The sequence below is a fragment of the Mixophyes fleayi genome, chromosome 3 (assembly GCF_038048845.1).
Source record: "Mixophyes fleayi isolate aMixFle1 chromosome 3, aMixFle1.hap1, whole genome shotgun sequence".
NCBI lineage: Eukaryota > Metazoa > Chordata > Amphibia > Anura > Limnodynastidae > Mixophyes > Mixophyes fleayi.
This window is the reverse complement of record NC_134404.1, coordinates 221123787-221150978: the sequence shown is the minus strand read 5'-3', so window position 1 is coordinate 221150978 and position 27192 is coordinate 221123787. Positions and strand designations below refer to the sequence as shown.

The 27192-nt window shown below is 38.0% G+C and overlaps 1 protein-coding gene across 3 annotated transcripts; it reads left to right on the top strand.

The window, feature by feature from the left end:
• TNFAIP3 (TNF alpha induced protein 3) lies at positions 1–27192 on the top strand. 3 transcript variants are annotated; one of them, XM_075203142.1, is made up of 9 exons: positions 1–244; positions 8884–9181; positions 14937–15127; positions 16873–17020; positions 17745–17915; positions 18430–18610; positions 19204–20093; positions 21732–21940; positions 23610–27192. In XM_075203142.1, the coding sequence occupies exons 2-9, from the start codon at positions 8884–8886 to the stop codon at positions 23853–23855; spliced, it is 2334 nt and encodes a 777-aa protein (XP_075059243.1). In that variant the 5' UTR covers positions 1–244; the 3' UTR covers positions 23856–27192. The 3 variants fall into 3 exon arrangements, with proteins under 3 accessions (XP_075059243.1, XP_075059241.1, XP_075059244.1); XM_075203140.1 differs by having other exon boundaries at positions 8880–9181; XM_075203143.1 differs by lacking the exon at positions 1–244 and adding an exon at positions 264–403 and having other exon boundaries at positions 8880–9181.

Genomic DNA, 27192 nt, shown 5'->3' with positions numbered 1-27192 from the left:
ATGGGAGGAGAAGAAGCGAGTACTCTAAGCTATACAGCCGGTTCTTACACTCTGCAGATTTCTCCGTAGGAAAGTAACGAGGTGCATTGTATCCTTCATCGGTGGAATACTGGGACACGGATTTCACCTGCACAGCCTGCTCTCTTCCATGGAGCTCTGTGTCCCACATCATCTGCCCGGGAACTAATGCAACAATCTCACATCACAGAACCTAGCATTTTATATTAGCAGAACCAATTACACGGTAAGATGGTGCATTATGCATAAACCTATATTGGAAGACCGGTAGACATATACTGGAAGATTGGCAGACTGTGCAGTATTGTGCTATGCCTAACCTTGCCTCTCAGCTGCGCAGAGGGACTTCGGAAAATATTAATTCATGCTAAAAATCTAATTGCAAGTAAGCGATAGATATGAAAATACGTATTTTATTTTAATTATTCCCATATGTCTAACGACGTCCTTTGCAGATTACTGATCTCTGTTAGGTCACGGGTGCTGAATTGCGCATGCTCAACAAGTCTGACTGTCACTACAAGTTCAATTGTGTTTACTAACGATACGTCGTAATCATTATTGACTCTAGTGGACTAATCCTGAGTCATTTCCCCTCCTCTATATTTAAATATTTGAATTTCCAGTATTTTGTAAGAAGCTTACAATGAGTCAAGGTCAGCAGTGGCAGTATAGATTTATAATATGCAATTAGTACATTTATGTATCGTATGGTTATTGAAGTGGACTGGTACACTGGCACATCTGCCAAAATTGCATTGTATACACAAAAATATGGCTTTCAATCTATTGCTATTTTGCTCAATTTTAAGCACTTATGTGGAAATATATGTAACTTTTTATTGGATAGATAGAAGTTGTTTTGTGCTTACATGAGTGATACAGACATAAAGTAATGTATGTTCACTCTCATTAATATATACGTCGATATTTATACCTGCGAAGATGTATAACTTCATGCAGGCATTTAAAAATTTGAATATAGTAGAAACTATACAACAATGGCTGGCAACAGGGTGCCCACGGAGCCTTCACCTACAGCTCCTAATCCGCCTACTCACCATCTTATACTCTATTTAGCAGAAAACAAGGCAGACCAACTGCCTCATCACAAGACGAAGGTCGGTCAGGTTGCCTAGCAGAGGAGGCAGTGCAGTGTGCCACTTGGAGGGTTGTTCAATCAGGTTTAATGTGTAGTTGTGTGGCTCCTTAACCTCTTCAGCAAACCAGCATTTGGAGACGTCATATCTGATAGAGCCGTATAACAGAATGCCAATTTAAATATTATTATCATTTTTTTTATTTAAAAAGCACACACATATTATGTACCACTATACTTTGACGCGATCATGATACAAACACATTTTGTACAATTACATGAAACAGGAATTGTTTCCATATTGTCTTAGAAATTCTCTGTGTTGACACCATATGATGGTGACTAGGGACTTCTTCCTGGTCGCTAGGCCGGGTATCATTACAGTTAGAAAGTGTGACTGATCAACCATCTATGAGTTTGAAGGGATTAATTACTTCATGGGAATTTCACATCTTCCTGACCCAACTAATTAATTTTTACTGATTCACTAGGTTCACTAAGAATGACTACTTTATTTCATAGTCAGTACATGTAATAATTATTTTCTTGACAAATTATTCTTGAATTCTCTTATAATTACTTCTGCACAGTTAGTATGATCCCAAAAGAGTGTACCCAAATTATAATGGCTGTGCCTCCTGACTATACTGTATATGCTATAAGTACTTTTCTTAAGGTCTGACACGGTTACAGGGTCCTGAAAGAAGTGTACTCCTTTTAAAGCCTTTCAAACGTGCCCTGGGCCCCTCCGCCCTCAGGAGCTGCCCTGCCCACCCCCAGTTCTCACCTGGCAAAGGTAAGGTGGCATCTTCTGTTCCTCCGTCAGTCTGAAGGGTAGCACTTGGCTGTGACATCAGTCTATCACCAACACGGAGGAGCTGCAGTTTCTTAGGTAAGAAGCTGCTGGTTGTTACACCTTCATGTCAGCGGATGACACTCCGTGTAGGTCAACATGGGGCAAAATGAGTTACATTGTCACTCATCCAGTGTTCTAGCGCCCCTAAACCTTGGTACCGTAGGCAATGGTAACGCTGTCCCTGCTTATTTTAATGTTTAAAGGTTTGTTTTGTCCACTAATTTTTTTACTATGACAGGACATGAGTGAGTGCAAACTAACACCATTACCATTGCAATGTATTGTACTGTGAGTACATGTTAACGCATGGGAAATAGGGCATGTTGTGTTCTAACATTAAAGAACGCAGTATGCAGAGAGCAGCTCATGCATCATCATTAAATATAGTAGTTGCTGGCTTACAACTAGAAATGGACTAATCAATTTACTTAATTCTGGAAATAATAGAATTTCCTACATTCGCTGTCTCTGAATTAATTTGCAAATCAGTCCCATTGGTCCATATTATGGAGAATATTTGCAATAACAGTGCATGGAACATAAATACACGGACCAGCAAGCTTCAACAAATGTTGCAAGTCTCATTTTTCATGGTGTATACTAGTGGGAAAGCTCTATGGATGCTTGCTGTGATTATTGGTAGTGCAGACTACTATACACTCATGTGTGCACTGCACTTGCTACATAGCTGTGCAAACAGTACAGCGGCACTAAATACCTGATTTTTCTTTTCCATTTTTTTTTTTTACACATATTACACCCGTACTACAACACATAGATTAATGCAAAACACAATTGTCTTCATTAGTTGTCAATAGCTATTTAGACATACATAGGCAGTTCACGTTTAAACAAGCATGTGCTTGTTACACCACTATAAACCGAATATGGGCACATTTTTTTCAATCTGAAAAGGTCACATGTTTACACGAACCCTTCTGTCACTCAGGCTGCAAGAATAGGAATAGTGTCATAGAAGAAATGCATCACTGTGTTTAAAACAATCTCATGTAATGAAATGTATCAAGTTATTAAAACATTCTAAGAGAGAAAAAAAATCTATTAATTGAAAAAAAATGATTTTCATGGGAATAATGCAAACGTGTGTCTGTATACCCTTCTTGGTATATGTTGGCTTGAACACAGTTAATTATCGCTGCACAAAACTGCAGAGGCGTACTGTAAATTTCTCTTTTGTGATATTATGCATACTGGTGTCCTTAATTTACGGCCACAGGACAGGGACTCACGGGACAAGATGTGTTTGCATCGATCAGTGGGAGGAGTTATTCTTTCCTTGTTTTCTATTCTGCAAAAACACATTGGATTTTGATTTGACGCAAACTGCTGGTAGAATCTACAAATTTTGATAAAAGGCACAAATAGTATTTATGGGGGTTTAATACATCTCTGTTTATAAAAGTAAATGGAGCATTGTGCTCTGCCTCCTTGTGGGTTCAACAAAAAAATGTGAGGGTCTATAAACATGTAATTTAACAACATAACATTCAGTAATCATGTTATACATTTAAAAGTAACCTCTTCTAGCATATGCAATGTTTTACCCTCAAATATGTGTCTATTTAACAAATGTTAGGTTTTGTTTGTCTTCAAATTTCTGTAAATATACATGACTTATAGCTACTGTTTACTATAGAGACCCCGACAGAGTACACAAAGTCTTCAAAACAGGAAGCTGAAACACAGATCAACCACAAGACCAGTTGTGTTACAGTGTCACTCGTCACTTTATATAAGCTGAGATGCTCAGCTTATATAAACCTGCTATTGCTGCAATTATATAGTGTTGCTGGAAAAAAATTTAAGTAGCTATGACAGTAAGACAATGCGTCTATAAATATGTTTTATTTTAAATTGCAGGTTAAAGTGGAATTTAATTTGGGGAATCATTATGATATGTGGAAGAGGAAGGTGGATTTTTTTGCATTGCTTTCACTTGAATGATGTCGTTACAGCTTTGGTTACTCTGTTCCTACGCCCTGGTGTGTGAGCGCATGTGTATATGTAATTCATACATGGACAGTTCCAATAATTTGGAGCCAGTGTCAAATGTTAGTAGCCAACAATTTTGTAATGTAAAATGTGCTAACTGTGTACATAAAAATAGGGGTGGTCTATGCATATTGGCAGATGTGGTTTATGCAAAATAGAACAATATTTAAATCACATAAAATGTTAGGTTATTCATGATAGGATATGCAGCCCAGATAACCAGCACATAACACTAGTCTTATGCCTCCAGCACACATAATACACCAGCCTTGTGCCAGCAACGCACAGAATATAACAGCCATTCACCCTCAGGCTTACTGATATACCGGTCTGTGGCCCCATTCCCCCCTCCCCATTCCCCACCCCTTATATAACTCTGTGCCTCCATTACAGCAGCTGAGATTATTCTGGTATTGAAAGATTGCATGAACAGTATTTCAAAATGCTGTACAATTACAATGGACAGTGCTCAGTATCCCTGGTTATAAAATCACAGGAATTGTCGGCAAAACTCTGCAGTAGAAGGGTAACATTATAGAACACTAAATATGCTAGGTATGCTGGGTGGTTGATGCAATGAGGAATTTGCTGGCACGGTTACCAATGTAGTAGTGGTTCAAGTCACTTTCAGTAAGCTTTAATTTGTGTAGATCTCCAATTTGCAGATACAACCAGTAGGCCTATAATATCCTCCAGTGATACATTGCCCTGCACAGAAATCACTGAAAGGGCACTATAATACAGTGCAAGCACTGCAAGTGGATGAAAGGGCACTATAATACAGTGCAAGCACTGCCAGTGGATGAAAGGGCACTATAATACAGTGCAAGCACTGCAAGTGGATGAAAGGGCACTATAATACAGTGCAAGCACTGCCAGTGGATGAAAGGGCACTATAATACAGTGCAAGCACTGCAAGTGGATGAAAGGGCACTATAATACAGTGCAAGCACTGCAAGTGGATGAAAGGGCACTATAATACAGTGCAAGCACTGCAAGTGGATGAAAGGGCACTATAATACAGTGCAAGCACTGCAAGTGGATGAAAGGGCACTATAATACAGTGCAAGCACTGCAAGTGTATGAAAGGGCACTACAATACAGTGCAAGCACTGCAAGTGGAAGAAAGGGCACTACAATACAGTGCAAGCACTGCAAGTGGAAGAAAGGACACTACAATACAGTGCAAGCACTGCAAGTGGATGAAAGGGCACTATAATACAGTGCAAGCACTGCAAGTGGATGAAAGGGCACTATAATACAGTGCAAGCACTGCAAGTGTATGAAAGTGCACTACAATACAGTGCAAGCACTGCAAGTGGAAGAAAGGGCACTACAATACAGTGCAAGCACTGCAAGTGGAAGAAAGGACACTACAATACAGTGCAAGCACTGCAAGTGGAAGAAAGGGCAGTACAATACAGTGCAAGCACTGCAAGTGGATGTTAACATGAATAATCGTGCTTTAACATAGGGATCTCTGTTTTGACATAATGGATTTTGCCCTTAATGTGATGGCATAAGTTTCAATATTGATTCAATATTCTACAGGGATCAAAGGTATTGATGACTGAATTAAGCTTTACCTGTCCACATCACTTTAATTCTGGGCTGCTGCTATATTGAGCTATGTATTAATCAGTTCAATTTATAGTCCTAAATGAATGGCATGAATTAGCTTTTATTCAACCATGCTGAGGATAAGTGAATTAATATCATACATAGTAGATGTATTGATATGTTTAACTGCCTTGACAAATAATACCTTAATTATTATATGCAATTAATTATGCAAATTGGTGTACTTTTATACTGCAACAAAAACTTGAAGTGAATTTTTTTAAAAGAATTAACTATTAGGCACTGCTTGGATGTAATATGTGTCCAAGCTTGGTGGCAATCATTCTTTTCTACAGTACATCTGGCATGGTGTGAGTGTTATTGAGTGTTTTTGTGGTTTTCAGATTGTGTAACCAATGGATTGCAAAATTATGAGGGTCAGCTTTTTGTTTCCTTGCATTACTGACAAAAATAAAACAGTCTAACACTTGCCATTCTTCAGCATAACAGTTAATATTTCTATATAATCTTATATATACACACCTGCAAGGTATATGTGAAGCACTATTACTTTCATGTGTGGCTCCATTTGGTATTATTATTATTATTATTAATATTTATTTATAAGGCGCCACAAGGCATCCGCAGCGCCGTACAGAGACAAACAAAATCACAATACAATGGGAGACAGCACAGTACAGTAAACACAGCAACTCAGTACGCTCAATGCACAGCTAGAGAGGGCGGGGAAGGGGGAGGGAGGATCCGCAAACGACGGGGCCCAAGAAGGAGGGCGCGGAAGACAGGGAGACCCCCAGGGGGGAGGAGGGAGCGAGAGTGGACGTGGTGTGGAGGACCCTCGAGGAGGAGGGCTAAGTAGCTGGAGAGCAGAGTTAGAAGTGGTGGAAACAGGAGGAGAGATGGCCCTGCTCAGAGGAGCGTACAATCTAAGGGGAGGGGTGGACAGACAGAGAGACGCAGGGGAGAGAGGGAGAGTAGGGGGACAGAGGCAGAAGATAAGGTAGGAAGTTAAGTGGGAGACAGAAAGGCTTTAAGAAAAAGGTGGGTTTTTAGGGCCCATTTGAAGCTGGACAGATTAGGGGAAGTTCTGATGGAGAGAGGGAGCTTGTTCCAGTGGAGGGGGGCAGCGCGGGCGAAGTTTTGGATACGCGCGTGGGAGGAGGTTATAAGGGGGGAAGAGAGGCGACGGTCAGAGGCAGAACGGAGAGGGCGGGATGGAGCATGAATAGAGAGGAGGGTGGAGATGTAGGGCGCAGTGGAGTTGGCGAGGGCCTTGTAGGTGAGTGTGAGGAGCTTAAAGAGGATTCTGAAGGGGAATGGGAGCCAGTGAAGGGCTAGGTAGAGGGGGGAGACAAAAGAGGAGCGGCGAGAGAGGAAAATAAGCCTAGCTGCAGCGATTGGTAGCTGCAGCGATTGGTAGCTAGTAATTATGTTTTCATGCCGTTGAATAAAAGTAAAAGTACTACTGGTGGGCGGTTGTGAAAATGTAACCACATATCGATAGGATTTTGATTTGAATCACAAGTTTGCACTTGCATACGTGGCACATATATACAGTCTTGTTTTAAACTACTGTAGGAGATGTAAAAAAAAAGGGGAGTAAAATGTATACTTAAAATAATGAAGCTCTAGCAGGGTACTCGCATGCATTTTGATATGAACAGACTCCGTGGTCCCTAAATTGCCGAGCAAATAAAGACTGTGTGAAAAATGTAGTGGTGAAGTTGCCTTCCATTCAGGCTGTAGATTATGTTTAAACTTCCTCTTTCTGACTCACTTTTTACCCAACACAGTTCAGAGTTCTGAAGAAAAGACAATTGGCAAGAGAAGTGGTAATAATGAGTGTTATATGTAGTGCACAGATTAAAGTAGTTGTATTGACTTGAGGTGTTGGTGTTGTTGAGATGGATTTACTGCTAATTACGCATGTCTGCCTTTTGTTCTGGGGAAGGGTGGTGCCAGAATAGAATGGACAAACAGACTGTGAGAACAGAGCACATATGGTGTGCTTGTGGGCTATGCAGCTCTGCTCAATACAGGAAAGGTGTCAGCCAATAGTGAAAGACAACTTTGTGTGTATAGATTTGACTAAATGTGCAGAAATTGTGTTGGAGTATTGGAGACCATTTCACCTGGTGCTGATCTTGGCTCTTTGTAAAGAAGTTGGTTTCTGTTTTGTTACGTGTAGATGTCAGTTTGCCCCCATACCAAATGGTATCCTTTGTATTCCCTGCTTGTGCTTATCTATTGATTAGTCCTAACGTAAAATTATATACTGTAATATAGGTAATTTGTGCTTAGAAATCTAATATAATAGCACATTTTTTGTAAAATTGGCTTGTGCCTCACTTGTATAAAAAATGTACCCTTCATCATAATCATCTTCACTTATTTATATAGCGGCAGCAGATTCCGAAGCGCTTTACAATTGGGAACAAAAACAGTAATAAAACAATAATGGGCAACACAGACAGACAGAGGTAATAAGACCCTGTCCGCAAGCTTATTAGTTCATCATCACCATCATCATCACCATTTATTTATAAAGTGCCACTGATTCCACAGCGCTGTACAGAGAACTCATTCACATCAGTCCCTGCCCCATTGGGGCTTACAGTCTAAATTCCCTAACACACACACACACACACACACACACACACACACACACACGCACAGATTAGGGTCAATTTGATAGCAGCCAATTAACCTACCAGTATGTTTTTGGAGTGTGGGAGGAAACCCACGCAAACACAGGGAGAACATACAAACTCCTCACAGATAAGGCCATTAAAAAATAAAGTGTAAAGGGATCATTTTCCAGCTTCCTTATATTCTTATGTCGTCTAAATAGATCTTTCTTCACTGACAGGAGTGCATTATATCAGATAGCACGGATATTTTGTAAGGGGGCGGGCATGTATATATAAGCTTAAATTGCCATCATAATTTATTCTTGACAAACAGCTCTAGATATTAACGTAAACCTTGCCAGCACTCATTAAATAGCTGTAAATCAATAAAGTGTGAGAATTGATCTGACATATCAATTAATGGGCAAATCATGTAGTACTTTCCCTTTAGATTTATTCCTTTGCTTTAAATACATAAATTACATCAGACCTGTATGACTAAGTCTCTCTTTTCTTTTTTTTTTTTTATTTGTGAAATCTCGGAAACTTGCCTTAGCTCTTTTGTAACGGTAGGGGATTTTTTGTTGAGCTGTGCTTCATGTAAAAAGTTACATTTACAAACGCCAAGTATACAATCATTGTTTAGATGACAGCTGACTTGGTTCCTTACTCCTTTCCACAGAAAGATGGCAAACCAACAGGTCCTTCCTCAGGATTTGTACATGAGCAACATGCTGAAGGCTGTTAAGATCCGAGAAAGAACCCCACAGGACATAGTCAAGCCCAGCAATGGAATTATCCACCATTTTAGAACAATGCACCGATACACTATGGAACTGTTCATGATCTGTCAGTTTTGCACAAAGTTCCGAGAGATGCTGCAGAAGAATCTTTTTAACAGAACCATGCAAGTTGCATTGGAAAGTCGCAAAAAGCTAAATTCATGTAAAGAAGTGAAGAAACTCATCCCTTTAAGGACAAATGGTAAGCAACATTTTATATTTGCATGGCTTGTTTTGCAGCTTAAACCTTTTTGTTTCTGACATCTATGTGCAAAGAAGGGACTGCTGTTACTCATTGATCATTCTCTGCATCTGTGTCTGAATGTAATGTAAGCAAGGCACCTTGGTCATAATATCATCTCATATGTGTTAATGAATGAAATAGTATTGTCTACAGCCTCCTACCCACTGACATTAAAATACATGTGTTTATTAACGTTTGTAATGCTTTCAAATCCATTAAGCTTAATTGACCGTCCCTAACCAAAGTACAAGCACTCATTAACCACACACGTGGGAAAGACGTTCACATATCTGTTACTGATGTTTGAATTTGTTTTGTCCACATACTAGTGGGTATCTGGCCTAAGTCATTTTTATTTTACTTGTCTCTTGTATGTATGTGCATTGGATATTTCGAAACCTAATAAGCACCTTTGAAATATTTTATCCACTTAGAGAACGTTATTTTTTGTGAGTAGGTGCACCCACTAATTTGGGTCCCTTTCTAAGGCCCCCATCTAACTTGTTATCTGTACCTTCTCATGTAGAATCGCAGCAGAATCTATACTCCGAGAGGAGCATTTAAAAGATAAATAAACATAAAATACAATCTTTATTTAAAGGCACATGAATACAGTAGTTATAGAAAGGTTCCCTTGCCATGACAGAATTGTAGATGCTTTGAATTATGCTAATAATTCTTTTGTGATAAGCTATAATTGTTAGTCAGCATTTCAGTTTCCGTTCTGTGTCATTCAATATAATTAAACACAGAATTGTGCTGTGCATAGCTGTAATTTTAGTGTAGTTTGAACAAATGCATTTTTGTATTGCAAATAGGAGCATAGACACAAGCACATTTCCAGATACAAATTTATCCTACAATATAACTTTTAATTCCTTTTTTAAAGGTTAATGTGCACAATAGGGACAAAAGGTCTGTTTTACAAATATAACCCCAATCTTCTACGTAACCATTTACATTATGCACTGTAGTTCTTACCTCTCCTGTAGCTCCTGCCATGTTTGGTGGGCCGGCCATGCTGAATTCCTTGTCTATAGCTGGATGGCTATGTCACATTACAAACCGAACATCATTGGGTTTGAACTGAGTAACTTTATAGCTTTATATGCTACTCTGTTTAAAGCTAATAACTGCAGTAAGATGATACAGTGAAGGGAGGCTGACATAAACAGACGGCTCATTATGGTCATCACGTCGCAGATGGCAGGAGAGGTCAGCGCAGTATGCGATTGATAACATAATCCAGAACTGTTGTATTTTTTTATTTTTTTCTATGTTTGTAATATAAATAGCTAGAATACTAATATCATGGTCATTATTTGTTGACAATACATCTCTTTACTTACTGAAAGACATTTACTAACAGAGTTGTGCCATGCAGCATATCTGTATTTGCACAATTTCACATTCATTTACAGATTAGCATAGGTATAGGTGTACACACTTTGCCAGAGCCATATCATAAGCAGGTCAACCATGGGCTAGCCTCCATCTCCACACTATCTAATTGTCCCTCGATCCACACAGGATCAGCTTCCCAGCCCTATTTATGGTGTGACCAGATGGCATATGCTGTCTACAGACAGCTGTGCATATCTGCTGCCCAGTGCCAGAGAGTATTACCTGCAGTCTGTCAGTGCAGCGTTTGCCCAATTTGCGCATGCGCAGGCTAGATGGGTACACAAATACCACTCATGCTTTACTTGGGTAAACACTTGAGTACAAAATGGTATAAAATACCAGGAAATAGGGAGCACACTTTTCTGTGGGAATGGCTCAGAGAAGTGTAAACGTAATCTCACAGAATCTCCTCCTATCAAATTAACCCCTGCCCAACCACACTCACTTGATATTGTAGCTGGTTTTATTTGCTATGTCAGATATATTTATTACATGTATTTTACAGCATCAGTGTGTACCTGTAGCTTTTTGTACAGACTCCATATTACTAATGCCTTGGTGCTCCTTTGAGCAGTTACCCTGCCTTGTTCTGTCTATTAACAGGCACAAAATTAACCAATTCTGTAACAGCAGCCAGCTGGCTGTGTAAATGGAAGTGTGGTCCTTTGAATCTGGTTGTATGTATTGCTTATAAGTGGCTATATGTGGATAATACATATTTCTGGCACCTTATATGTATTATTTATTTTGGCCACTAAAGAGTCACAGTTATCATGGAGATTCGCTACATATCACCAACTATAAAAGTGAAGACTATTAAGAGTTGTTGAATACCTTTTAAGTAAGGTTATTTTCTGAGTGATTCACACCTAGTGTAATTTAGGATATCAGAATGACAGAATTGAGGAACATAGTTGGTCATATAAAAATTGAAACTACATGTGAATAAGAGAGAAAAAAAATCCCGACATCAATTGGCTGCGCAGATTTGACTTGCTTGATGAATATGCATTCCTGCTAGGCTTTGCCCCGCCCTGTTGGAAAGTCCTGTCTGCTTCAGTGTTGAAAGAACAGAACAAATACAATAGACTTTAGCCAATTGCTAGTCTCATAGCTGAACAGTGGGAAATTCCAAGTGACAGGGAATTTTATGCTGATCATTCTCTGCATGTGTGAAATGTAGAGGCATAACAAATCCGATCTTTGTTCTGCATTTTACAATAGGAGGAAAGTTTACCTGTCAGCTTCATGAACAGACAGTGTGATTGTGCTGAATTTTGCATTCTCCTCTGAGTTAAATCAAGTATTGAAAACCAGCTGCATTGTTGTTCAGAATAGGATACTTATTGTATATAGATATACGGGGTAACCTTATTCTTGAGCACACATTGCGCTGTACATTTTCAGATTAAGTGTAATAGGTATAATGGTATTTACGGCATGTAACATATTTAAAAATCTGTTTATAAACAGGTGGCAATAAGGCTGATTTTTTTTTTGATTCTTTTATCGCTGCTTATTATGGCGATAGAAAATCACCTATAGCCATTATTTAGTATTGAAATCTCACAGAGGGAGCTGAGTGATACTAATCTGCCTTAGCAATATTGACCATAAACTGTAAGAGTTAACTCACGACTTCACCCTGTCAGTCTGAGGGGTGCGTGATCCGGAGAGCCCTGACTTGAGCTTTTGTTTCAACTAATTAAGAAAAAAAAAAAGGCTATATAGTAAAAAATAGATCTAAATATGTAAAAAAATATTTTTTTACAAATATTGATGTTGAAAAAATTCTTTAACAATAAGGCATTTTTTAAAATCATTTTCTTCTATTATCACAATCCTGAGATGGCGATGACAGAAGGAGGATTTCTGAGATACTTGTACCCCTGCAATACTTGATATATAGACTTGCCTATTCTTTGCACGGGGGAAGCTTTCGCTGCAAGACCCTGCATGTTTTACCACTTGCAGAGGTTATTCCTACATGTATAGGGCAAAGCACCATCTCCAGCGAACACAACGTTTTCACCAGATATAGGGATATTACCCCTATAATAAATAGACCCCTTTATCTCCAACTCCCCATTTCTATTATAACATCATCTGGCTGCCTCTCAAGCTTCTACTATTTTGTTAATATTGAGGACCCTGAAGTCATTTTATGCTACTGACTGAGTTGAAGTATGTAATTTGTCACAGTGACTTTGTATTTGAATTTTATATAAATTTATTGCAGTAAAATGGTGAGAGTTGTTGCTTTTGCTTAGTGTGTTTTATGCATTTGTTCAGAACAATTAAAAATATACATTGTTACCATGTAAAGCTGGGTACACACTACACGTTTTTCGTCCAATTATCGGCTCAATCAGCCGACATACGACCGCTCGTTCAAAAGTCGGGTCAGTGTGTGCAGTGACACTATGGTCGAAAGTCTGCCCAAATGGACGAATATCGCCTCATTTGGTTGGTCGTACCGTTTAATATTTTCGTTCCAATCTCGTTTCCGTTGTGTAGTGTGTATAAACTTCCAACCGATCCACAACAGTGAGTACAAAATTACAGTCATTGCTCACGACAACATGGCTGTAAAAAGTAGCTAAAGGGACGTCCGCTCTTCCCTTTATCGTCCTAAACAAGGCTAGTGTGTATGCAGTCCATGGACCGAGCGATCGGACCATCGATCGCATGTAAAATCGCTCTGCACAAAAAGTTGGTCGAAATTTCTGTAGTGTGTACCCAGCCTAAGGGTTCTTACCACTATTTAGCTGTTACCAACTGATGTACAAATTTAATTGAGGTGGATTAATGTTGCATTATTTGTACATATGTGATTGTTACAGAGAAGAAGAACACTTTACACCCCCCCTCATAATGCTTTCAGTACAAATCTGTCTTTTCGTTGTCAAGCTTTTTCATTTAGCAACATGTTTTGTGTATTCCTATGCGAGGATCACAGTGTGGGTACTGTCCATATTGATCCCAGTAAGAACATTTAAGAAGTAAAAATATCATTGGTGTGAAACTGAGTTGAATTCAACTATGGTAACACATTTTTGAACTAAACTAATACCTTATTCACATTTTTATTTTATGTTCTCTTGCGACTTTAATTATGAGAAATGTCACACCAAGTTATTTTAACTTTGAGACGTTGAAAACCTTCTTTCTTGTGACTGTGATTCATCCGCCCTTGTGTTTATTTGTTTACACTATTGATAGACAAAGGTAAATTCTGAAATTATACAAATATTTTGTTGGTCGTTTACTGCTAATTAAAGTAAGGACACAGACGTTCTTTGGAAAGTCCCCATAAAAAGGAATCGCAACTATTTGGGTTTTTCTATGTTGCGGTATGATGGTAGCTATAAGCTGTCTTGCAGAAAAGCAGTACAAATAACAATCACAGTCCACATACCTTGACCAAACGTGAGATGTTAACCTTTAAAATGAATGACATCTCCACCTAGATTAATTTTTCTTATTTGTTATTATTCAGTGGGGGAGAGAGCAATTATATATAATAACAAATAAAGTACTTACCTTATCTAGTGCTGTCTCCTGCAACGCCTGTCATTCAGAGCAGGGAAGTACAGAGCTGCCTCAACACAATAAGTCAATTCAATTAGTCTTGAGGTCCCATAGGAGCCTTACTCATAGGGACAATCAATTTGTCGCAAGGTGCAGCTGAACATCACATATTACGGTAAGAAATCGGCATATAAGCAAAGATTTCTGGACAAACTCAGATGCGATGTGTCTCCGTGGACTGTTTCAGAGACACATCACCTTGGTTCAAATTGAATCTGCCCCATAGAACTGCAAGCAAAGATGAGCAATGTTTTCTGTACCATAATACCTGGCTTTGTGCATGGAAACACATGGCGGGACCTCACAGCGAATTGAATCTCCACTAAATAGAATAAAAAAATAAAACTTGGGTGGAGATACCCTTTAATGAACTAAAGACAGTATGTAATGGCTCTTTAGTGGTTCTTTAAGTAAAAAATGCTGATCATCCACAGAACAACTATTTATAAATTACTTGTATAAGATATTGCTATTTTTTTTAGCAAAAACTTTGCTTACCTACCTATTGCAAATGTTTCAATGTGTCATTGTCATTGCATATTGAATTATCTACTATAAGGAACAGAACATTGTACTTATTTGTTACTGCACTTTATGTTCCAAGTTTGTGTATGTAGGGTAGGTAAACAATGTACTGTAAAGCAACAGTATTGTGAAATAAAAATATATAATTTGATGTGTGCAGTCAGCTTATTTATCTCCTCTGACTTCTGTGTAGGTGATGGGAACTGTTTGATGCATGCCACATCCATGTACATGTGGGGTGTCCAGGACACGGATTTAGTGCTGAGGAAGACCTTGCACAATGTTCTGAGGACAACAGACATACGCAACTTCAAATTCCGCTGGCAGCTTGAGTCTGTAAAGTCCACAGAATTTATACAAACAGGACTGCGATACGACACCCGGGTAAGAAATAAAGCCAAACTAAGTTTCCTTGTACTCTGTGTGCAGACAAACTAGCAAGACGTAACTACAGAATGGCATGGACTGCATGCATGCACCAAAACAGACATGCACATAAGCACCTTGGACTTTAGGATTGTTGCTCATTGAAACATGTATATATAGCAGGTTGGGTAAATGGTATATTTCTCTGCCAGGTAAAACTGTTCATTTCCTTTTACTAATTAACTAGTGCACTGAGTCCCTGAGAATAAATTTAATCTCTGACATATTCAAAAGGAAATATGAGGGGCAAGGCATGTATTCATAAAACATTGTTTTATTCAAGGAAAACTCCACCCAGACTTAAGCAAATTTGCTTTTGGTGTAGTCCATTAATATAAGATGAAACACAAAGTTATATAGCGCAATGTTACCAAAGATCCTGCTCTACAATCATCCCTTGCACTATGATAATACTGTTAGAGTGATTCACATGAATGGGAAGCTCATGTGGGATTTCAAAAACACATCTGCCTGTTTGAATCAAACAATTGTCAATAGGAGAGGGGAGCACTGCTGGACCATTGGAGCCTTAGGATGTATATATATCTTTTATATAAGCAAGACATCCAGCATTAGATCACTATTAGAAGTGACCTAACATTGCTGATGTAGTAATGGAAACATGGATCATGCATCTGTATTGCACCCAGTGCACAAAAGTATTTAAAAATAAAATAAAAAAAATATATAAATAAAACCATAAAATAAGAAAACGGAACCTCAATCTGTTCCTGCCACTTCTGGTCCCTGCTACCCAATCAAAACTGTGCAAACCTAGCCTATGTGACATAAATAGATTTTATTTTGATGCATTAATATCACACAAAATATATGTTACTCCAAAGCCTCAAAAAATTATCCACCCATTGTCTGTTCACCCTCGGCACTATCTACATTTACTCTCGCCCTAAAGATTGGTGCACACAGGTACTTTGCAGATGTGACACATTATCACATGGAAAAAGGTTTAATACTAAGATGGGCGCTTTTTAAATTAGCTTGATTAATACTTAAAAAAATAAATATATTTGCTCTAATTTGCTTCCAAAAGAAGTCCTGTGCCAGAATATAAAACAAAACAAACATAAAATTCTCCACAAATAATTAAAGTCCATTAAAATACAACATTCTGCACATAACCACAGCAAACCCCATTGATACATCACAGGCATTGAGGAAGTTACTAAAAATACGCTATCAGTTGATAACTGATATTAAGTTGTATTGTTTCTAATAAATTTTACACTAGAACTAGTCCTATTATTATTATATGTAACAATAATAATTAAGGAAGCTTTCACATGTTTTAAAGTTCTTACACACCCCCTGTTTCTGATTGGTGGGGTCCCTCTCCTGGGCCCCCTTCCTCGCTGTGAGGCCACCAATGAAATCACAACTCCACATAGTAGGACCTGATGTGCAGAGCAACAGTGGAGCATCCTGTTGGGTCCACCGTTCCAAACATAGGAAAATGACGCCACTTCAGCCTGTAAAGTAATAATGTTTGATAGCTCCAGTGCCAAAAGTAATCACACTGGAACTTTCATGTGGAATTATAATTGCTAATGCAGATGTCTTCAGAGTGACTGTTCATGGGCATCTCTCCATCATAAGCAAGATTGTTATTCTGTTCAAATAAATATGTCATAATATTTGTTCCAAATCGAAGCAATTAAATCTTGTAAAATCACCTTTATCCATAGAATTGGGATGAAGAATGGGAACATCTTGTCAATATGGCATCTACAGAAACCTCAGTAGGCCAAAGTGGGCTCCAGTATCAGTGCCTTGAAGAGATACACATATTTGTCCTGGTAAACATCCTTCGGAGACCAATTATTGTTCTTGCAGGTAAATATATAATTGGCTTAAAAAAATATTTTAGTTACTATATCAGGAAATTGGGGCACATTATTATAGTCCTTCTGATTCATTAATTGCTGTTTTAAACATACCATACTGTAATTTATTTGGGGCTGTTGACAGAGAACAACATTATATTACATTATAATTATATTCGTAATTATTTCATTTAATATGATTTGGTGGTTGGGAGCACTATTAAAACTTCACTCACAAGCTTATTCCAAGAGAAAATGTGAATAATTATTGATTTATGGCCCTAAAAGAATCCTCTGTGCCCTAATGCTAGACATCTGATCTAACATGGTTCCCAGAAGTCTCAGACATTATTGTGTCATGGATTGTGTGCAGTTAAAGATGCACTTTTATCGAATATCTTTCTTTGAGTAATATTGGCGGAATATAAATGATCTGTTGTTCTTTGAGATCTGACTTGAGTTTTACTATATTTTGGCCAGTATTGACGGTCATGCTCTAACTTATGGATGGACCACAAAAAAGTGGTCCATCAATAAGTTACTTATACTTTCAACACTGCTATAAGAAACATTGCTGATGCTTTAATTCCACTTTTACATTTAGTACATTAGAAAGTGTATCCTAATAACAATGTCCTTTAACTATCTGCAATAACAACTATATAAAACATTAATCTTGTTACGAGAACCAAGCACTGATAATATTTTGTTTACATAAATTTATTATTTAATAGATAACATGTTGAGAAGTTTGGAGTCTGGCTCTAACTTTTCCCCACTTAACGTTGGTGGAATTTACCTACCTCTTCATTGGCCTGCACAGGAATGCCATAAATTCCCTATCGTACTTGGATATGACAGTCAGCACTTTGAACCCCTTGTCACCATGAAAGACACCGGTCCAGGTATGTAAAGCCGAGTTGTACAATGAGACTTAACACTATTGCTTTATACATGACTGTTTGAAAATAGTTATTTGTCCATATCCATCGAACTGCGGTCCAAGAAGAGCGGTTTAAGGCTGAACCACCACCTGGGGCTAACTAGCTCCTTCTCCAGCCCTGGGGAAAATGGCTGCATAGAGCAGCTACCAGGGTTCTGGGCAGGGAGAGGAACTAATGTGTATCTTGAAAGCTTGGGGCTATGTAAGGCTGCAGGGGGCTGAGTGGATGAGCGGGTCAGAAGTCGCGATCACAGACATTGCAGTTTCTGATTGGTTGACCCACTCACCCCCCTTCCACAGCCATTTTAAAGTGGTGAATGAAATGTGTTGTAATGGAGCTTTATAGGAAAATGAGTTAGACTGAAATAAAAAACAAAATAACATTTCCAGAATTCTTTCCAAATTCCAATGGGTTGTATTGTAGTCCGCTTGGCACATCACAGCACTGATGACGATATATCTTGTTTCCCACCCAGAAATTCGAGCAGTCCCTCTAGTGTTCATTGAGAGGGGCAGATTTGAAGATATGAAAGTGCACTTTCTGACTGACCATGAAGAGAAATCCAGAGAGAAGCTGCTAAAAGAGTATTTGCATGTGCTGCAGATGCCGGTGCAATCCTGGGAGCATAGTACCACCCATCTGGTAAACACTGCCAGGTTGGTTTCCTATCCAGCATGTTTTGCACAGTGCTTTTTACAATATTGTCAATTTGTCAGCAGTTCAAAAATAAACCGTAAATTTATTTCAAACTAGTTGTATCATAATGGCAATCAGAATATATTGTAATAATAAAATGACTACATTTTGTGAACAATATTTAGATTTATTGTGCAATTGCATATGCAATAGTTAAAATAAGACACCAGTATTTTGTGTTATCTCGATTAAAAGGGCAGACATATTTTACATTTATTGTAAATACAAACAGTTATATGTATACCAACTGGCAATATACCTGTTTTGATGCTGCAATTGGTCTCATCAAGGGACATCACCGTTCTTGTCATGGCAACTATCATGTATCCTGACAATTAAAGCAAATCTATTTTCTTTGTGGTTAGCACCCATATATCTGTGGTTTAATCTTCCAGCAATAAGTAAACAGCCTTGTTACCTAAAATATGTTCTGAACAATGTGTAGGTTGATATTTTATTAACAAAATGAGAGCGATTGGTTTTTGTTTTTTAAACTTTATTACAGTTCTCACAATATATGAGCAAATTGTGATCTCCCCCTTCTTTGTTGCAGACTGGATGAAAACAATTTACCAAAAGAAATAAATTTAGTAGAAGATTACTTTCAACTAGTGCAGCATGAGTACAAGAGATGGCAGGAGTTTTCAGAGCATGCCGGCATAGGAAATGCTGCAAAAAGCAGATTTGAAATGTCCCTACCTCAGCTGTCTCTTGTTGAAGTGAAATGTGAAACATTAAATTGTCCCTTCTACATGTCTGTGAGTACTCAGCCGTTCTGCCACGAGTGCTATGAGAAGAAACAGAAGTCAGGTGACAGGAGTAAAACTCAAATGCTGAAGGGTGAAACTGTCCCTCAAAGAGTGGAATATTTTGATCCATCACGACAACTGGCAGAGGAGTCACTCTCGGGCCCTGCTTCTGCTCTAGCTACAGCACCCAGCCTTTTTATTTTCAGTGAAACAAATGCAATGAAATGTAAAACACCTGACTGCCCATTTACATTGAATGTGGAGCTGAACGGACTATGCGAGCGCTGTCATAACGCCAGACAAGTTCCACCTAGCAGCAATATGGGTAGGGCTATGACGTCTGACATAATTAGGTGCAATATTTGTTTTCAGGATACCACAAGGACTTTTAATGGTATTTGCAGTTCTTGCTTCAAACGGACTACAGAACATTCCCACAGCTTTCCACCTCTACATCTTCAGAGCTCCATCTCTGACCCTGCATGTTTGTCAAGGAGTTTAGGCAACCTGACAGGTCTAGAGGCCACCAGCGAGACCCGGGAATCAAGTGCTGGTTCCCAGTCTGGGGCAGCTCACAATATAGAGGAGAGGCCAGCTAACCAAAAGTGCAGAAAACTTGACTGCCAATTTTTTGGGACACTACAAAATGAAGGCTTTTGCACATTATGTTATTTTGAGCATCAAGAAAATAGCGGTAGGTAATTTTTATACTCTAATTTTTGTCTTTTCTATCATAACTATTAAAATGTGATAGTTCTCTTTTTTGTTCATTTCCAGCTTGATACAAATACTGTAGTGTAATTGTTTTTATAATGTATAGTTCTTTATAACTGTGAATTTACATTTGGCTGGCGTTGAAATAATATGTTGAACAAGTTGGACATATGAATTTTGTTTCATGTATAAGAGCGTTATACTTGTCGCTCTATGTGCATCAACGTTAATATGCAGCATATAGCTATGTGGAAAGCAAATTAAAAAGCACATCAAATGCATGTTTACTTTATGTGCCATGAGCAGGAATTCATTCATTCAATTCAATGTAACCCTGCTCAACGCATTAAACATGCATGCACAATTAAAACGTGGGGACACACGGACATTGTTAACCTGAAAACATTTACATAAAGCTTTGATGCACTAGTGTAATATGCCTAAAACTGGGTTTGTAAAATATAAAGTACATTTACTTGGTAAACCCCTATTCTATGTTAAAACTCCCAACACTTTTTAGACCTCTAAACTGCACTTCCCTGTTCCTTGTTGCTGACAAGGAACAGGGAAGAGCACTAGTGCATTAACCTATACTCCATTAATCCTACTAGTGATCGGATCACTTTAAAGTCGCGTTTGTAGAACTTCCTCTTCCTTCTAACCTGACCCCACTCCACATGTGAATTCCTCCCTTACCTAATGCCAGAGAGCTGCACATGCTGTATGCTCACAATGTGAACAGATACACAGAGCTTAATAAGCCCACTTTATTGAGCTCTGTGTGAGAAGAATGGACAGACATCCCTCTTCGTGATGCGAGTACATGGCATGATCAGCTTGCTGGGGCTTCTGGCCTCAGGTAATAGGTCAGTGGACATTGGCTTGTTCTGTCCAGTATTGCAACTCGCACAACAAATTTGTCTTGACCGTTAATGGATGTACTAGCAAGAGGCATATAGCCTTGTCATCTAAGCTTGTTCTGAAAATATAGTGGAACAGTTTAGAAAGATAGAAGGTTCTAAAAAAGTGAATTTACAAGAAAACTGATATCTCTTTATATATGTGTATATGTGTATACGTGTGTGTGTGTGTGTGTGTATATATATTATATCATACTTGCCAAATTCGGGTCAGTCTCACGGACTCCCGGGAGAGCTGCCAAGTCTCCCACATCCCGCTATTGTGGGGCTAAAATGACGCGATTTGCGGTGAATTGCGTCATTTTGGCCCCGCGACAAATATGTCGGTTTTTCGGGGGCCAAAATTATGCGTTTGGCTCCGCCCTCTAGACACACCCCTCTCCCGGATACAACTTGCCAAAAGTAGGCAAGTATGTATTATATACTGGTCATAGTGGCGTTATGGAAAATGGAAGTGAATGAAATTTGATAGTTTTGCAATGAAGGCAATAGAAGTGGCCACTGTTTACCAGTCCACTTTTACATATTTTAATTCAACCAATACAGTGAACATAAAATTCAAAGAATTCCTAGCTTGCAGTGTCAAGTGGTAAGGGGATATCTATTAAAAAGTAATAACATGAAGAACATGCATTTGTAATTATAGTATTGGTTTAAGAGCATTATTATATTAATGATTCAATTTTGTTGTTTTTAAGAAGCTGGTTCAAGAAGATCTCATAAGATGTCACAAAGCAATGTCAGTGTGGCTGCATTCAAGAACATGAGTCGTTGCTTGGGGCGGGAGTGCAGTACATTGGGGAGCACGCTGTTTGAGGGATTCTGTCAAAAATGTTTTATTGAAGCTCAGAACCAAAGATATCATAAAGCACGAAATACAGACGAACAATTGAAGAGACCAACAGAGGTGATTACATTGTTTATTTTATTTTCATGTTTTTCTAAATATGCCTAAATTTCAGTACAGGGATTTTATGGTGTGGTACATAAACATGTAACATCGAACATTGCATAATACAAATTACCATTTATAATTCTACTATCAAATTAAAACATATGCATATATCATACTCTATAACAAATGGCTCAAAATCTAATTATACCTTAATACAAATAGATAAAATAATATAGAGAAAGACGGATTAAATTTGGGCAAATATCGGTCAGATATGCTTGACAGGTGTGTCTCCTAGTCTGTTATAATCTCTGTTTAGCCAAGGGGCATATCTTCCAAACATTTCCCAGAGATACGTTTGTCCTATGTGCTAGAATTTACAACTAGGTTAGAAATTTCTACTTCACTTCTGGGGGTAAATGTATCGAGCTGAGAGTTTTTCGGCGAGTTTGAAAAGCGGAGATGTTGCCTATAGCAACCAATCAGATTCTAGCTATCATTTTGTAGAATGTACTAATTAAATGATAGCTGGAATCTGATTGGTTTTTCAAACCCGCCGAAAAACTCTCAGCTTGATACCCCATGGTCTTTTCTGGTACTTCTCCACTTCTAGTATTTTGTGTTACATTTTTAAAACTGGCAAAGAGCACAAATAATGCTCCCAATACCCTTGAAGAAACCTGTCCTGATTTCCTGTACTATGTTTTTAAAAACGTGCTGCCCCTATACAATATAGTGCATTTCCGTTTCTGAAAGCTTACACCTGGGTCTGACTGCGCCTGTTTATTACTGAAAGTTACATATGTGCAAATCTTCTTAGAAATTTACTGACAGTATCAGAACAGGCGCAGTACTCAAAAAGAGAAGAAAAGAACACATGTTGTGTGTAGTGTTTTGATGGGACGCTTGCTCTAAGGAAATTTGTTCCTTAAGCACACCTCTGCAACTAAAATAATTTTGTTTACAAACTGCTGACCATATAAATTTTAGACCCTTGTTTTCATTGATACCATGGAATATAGCCAAAATTGCTCAGAGTTTTAGGATAGAACAGATAGATAAAAATATTTTAGAAACATTTCACTTCCTTCACTCTACTGTAGTCAGAGCCTGAGTTAGACTCCATGGGACCCTAGGCAAGATACTGGTTTGGACCCCTCTCCGCCCCCCCCCCCCCCCTTTGTAAAAAAAAGAAAAGGCAAAAACACGTTAGAATAATCCAGGCCCAAGAGCCCTCGGTTACTTAATGGATGATCTGGTTCTGACTGTAGTGGACATTAAATGTTACCTATCCATAGACACCACCAGGAAAGCTCAGATGAAAAACACAAAATGTAGCACAACGTTATATACGTGTGTACTTACCACACCTGTAGTGTTAGCCCCTAACATGTTATTGTACATTCATTGAAATAGAGTCAAATGTGGATCATTATCTTGTAAAAAATAAAAAGGATTTACCAAAACTTTTCTTACATATTAAAGGAGTAGTTCCACAAATGGATATAATCAGGATAAAGATAAGTAAGAATCAATAATGTATATTGTGTTTTTATTTGTTAACATTTGTAAACCAAACGGGAAACATGTAGAACTTCAACTGAGTATCTAACGGTAGTGTGTGAATAAACCTTAAACAGGAGCTGTTATTTTAAAAAAACAAAATAATCTGTATTCACAGAGATCTGGACAGAACCGGACTGGTAATCCTGTAAAGATATGTGCCAGGGATGTCTGCAGGAACCCGGTAGCAGGCAGAAATGATGAGCTGTGTGAACAGTGCATGCACAGAGCTGGTCACCACAAGTCCTCTGGAGAAGAGACACCTAAGCTGCGGTGTAGAGCACCGGGATGTGATCACTACGGTAACAACAAGTGCAGCGGTTATTGCAATGAATGTTACCAGTTCAAACAGATGTATGGATAATTGGAAAAAACCTGGACACCATATTTACCAGAGAACGGTGCTAGCCTCTAAACACTGCTTAAGAAATAAAGACATTGTTGAAATAACTATTTTATAAATGACTTTAAGCTAAGATTACTTATTAGTTATTTATCAATACTCTTTTTATTTATGTATATACACATGTAAAAACTCTGTCTAATCAATTTGTGTGAAATTCGTTTCCTTGTCATGCTGCAAACTCTGTTTAAATATTACACTTTTTCTGTTGTTTTAAAACAATTTATTTTTTATACATTTACAAAATTTCTGGGTTGTTTTGTGTTATTGTGATATTTATACATTGCGTTTTGGGGTAATAATAAGTCCTATTAGGTAAGGATCAATTAAATCCAAGACTAATGTATTTCTGAGACACATATGATGATATTTATTTATATGCATAATGCTGTAATAATCCTAATATGCTTTCATGTTGCCAAGGCAATAACTGGTCACTGTAATAAATCCTATATTATAATATTGGCAATTAATGCCTTTAAAACCTGTCACCACTAAAATTTATTTCTCGATAGATATGCTGAGTGGTCAATGCATTCTTCTAGTAAATGTCACAGTAGATGAAAGTGTTAGTGATACTTTTATTCATAATAGACAATGTTTCATGAATTTAGTCTTTCTGTAATATTAGTTCTGACATTCAAGAATAGGCAAAGCTGGAAAGTTTATCCTAAACCAGTGGTGGAACTACCGTGGGTGCAGGAGGTGCCGCCACTATGGGGCCTGAAGGTATTGGGAGCCTGCCAATATCGGTGCCCCATCTGAGGCCCCAGCGGGAGATCATCCACATCCCCACATTATCTTTCAACACTACCAAACGAGTGTAATCTAGTGAAATGTCCAGATCCGGCCCTTGTGTGGGCATCAGTGTCCTTCTAATACTAATGGCACATTGCAGGCTAAACATGGTGATAATAAGCCAATCATTGATTAAACTGCTGCTTAGGCTCTGTAAACATGTAGCTTCGCTCTGTAAACATGTAGCTTCATGATCAAGTACGCATTTGTATCTATGACCCTTTAATGGACCAGTGGTAACTATGAATGTCATGTTGGTCACAACATATCACCTAAGCTATATGTGAGTGTGTAACATGGTTTATACTCAAAATAGAAGAAAAACATTTGACTCCTCTATAAAAAAATATATTTTCCCACCCATTACTTGAAAATACCTTAGTCCAATTTACAGCAATCTAACCTAAAGTACAGTTTATGAAATCTGTTCCACAGGTAATTATGCAGAGGAGGAAAAAGAGTTTTGTTTTAATTTTCTACCCACTACCAGAAAAATTACAGAAAATTGCACAAATGTCTGCTATTTGCAGAGTTACCTGTAGACAAGGTTTCCCATATGTCCACCAATGTATCTAATATTATTTTGTCATGTGTTAATTTGTAGAGTATGGACAAGAAATCTGAATAGTTCCTATATAATCAGGACAATCTTAGATTATCTATACCTGTATGGATAATGTCAAATAAAAATGTGTATTTTCACAGTGATTTCTTTGCTCCAGGGGATCTGCAGGAAGTATAATGTATATGAGTCAGGGTGAGATTAGGGATTGAATCCTTATTAGTGTTTCTGGATTTGCTTTTTCTGGGGTTTACTGAAACCTAGAGCCAAACAAGCTTAAATAAAATAGCAAACATGCTGATGTAAGTTCCAAACGTAATATTCCTATATGCAATTTACATTAAATGATAAATGTTTAGAACAGAACAGATTTGACATTAATGCAGAATGCCTGAATACTTTTATATTTTAATCTATTTATATTGAACTAGTATTTTCTTAACCAAAAGTGCCAGACTTACTTTATTTATATAATGTGCAATCCAGTATGTAAAGAGAGAAGCTCTTAAGTATCTAATAATTAGATATTATTCAATAATTATATAAAAAAAAAAATGCCTTTTAAATAAAAGTTACTTTTCACTAATGGAATTTGTATTTAAAAGTAGCTCTTAATGAGGACCCGTCACCAGGTCTTCTGATAAGTTTTTTAAAAACGTTGTTTATGCCAGACAGGTTTCCTCCAGCCCATACAGCAGGAGTGGTGACTTACCCACTGAGTCAGCTTTCAGTGCAGCTTTGAGTGCAACATGCTGTATCCTGGGCCAGCGTCCTCTGTCTCACAGCTCTCCTGCTGTGCACACTGGAGGATGCCTAAGATGGAGCATAGTGCACTGAACAAGATGCTATCTCCTGGGCAAAGGCATTATGTAGTAACACAAAAACAACATCATAGGAGCTATTACAATTCCTTTTTAAAATTACAGGAAATGTATTGCATTTGTTGAAAAAATATACATGTTGTTTAGCTCATCCTGAGAGAGTAGAGGAAAATGTTGTGGTTTGCATGTGTCGCCTTCAGTCTGTACAACCATGTTGCCCTAGCATGGCTGAGAGTGTGAAATGTAACAGGTGATGAGTTTGTATAGCAGCAGGCTTCTCCTATTATGGTTATGGTACATATTAGATATCTGTGTTCCTAACAGTGGAATCGAGTTCCTGTACCAAGCCCATAGACTGAAGAGAGAAGAGCATTTCACACTATCAACGGTGTGTTAGGGTGATAGTCCAAATAAACATAAATGTCATCACAGGGGCAGTGGTTACTTATTTTTGAATGGGGTGGTTAAAAAGGAAATATGTTTGGTTCTATACAAAAGAGATCATAAAAAATACCTCATGTTGCTAGGTACATGGAATATGATCTTGCTCTTCATAAAGTTGTGCACTCTGGAATGTAAGATAAAAACAGCATTTTCAGCATGTGGATTTGACATTAACATAATCTTCAACACTTGCCACTGTGCTAGGTTTAGAATAGCCTAGAGACCTCTGGTATAGATACATTTCATTCACTTTAAAACAGATCAAGAGAAGCTGCAGATTGTATTAATATTATTAAAGTTTTTAATGACTCGCTGTATCCATTGATTACTAGATGAGATGTGGTTCAAATTAAATTTACCATTTCTCTTAGAGGTGACCCCTTAATATTGGGTGAATATTGATCCAAATATATGTGAATTAAGTAATCCCACAGATCATACTGCCATATTTCAGTTTCATATAGAATGTTCGTATGCAGAGTTTGTTGGGCCGGGAATTAAGGTTGGAAAGACACAGAATGCTATAGGTTGTAGTTGGTAAAATAATGACCTACTTGCAATGCATTGTGAGATAAATTATCTGCTCCGATTACACACTGTAATTTTATATTTGCACATTGTAATGTTGCATTTCGACACTCCTTATAAACTAATAAATTATTTAAACAATTTA

What these genes read in the sequence shown, in the direction of transcription:
- TNFAIP3 (XM_075203142.1), top strand. Translation starts at nt 8,884, where the DNA reads ATGGCAAACCAACAGGTCCTTCCTCAGGATTTGTACATGAGCAACATG. An exon ending in CATCCCTTTAAGGACAAATG is followed by an intron (nt 9,182 to 14,936) that starts GTAAGCAACATT and finishes ACTTCTGTGTAG; the next exon opens with GTGATGGGAACTGTTTGATG. An exon ending in GACTGCGATACGACACCCGG is followed by an intron (nt 15,128 to 16,872) that starts GTAAGAAATAAA and finishes CTTTATCCATAG; the next exon opens with AATTGGGATGAAGAATGGGA.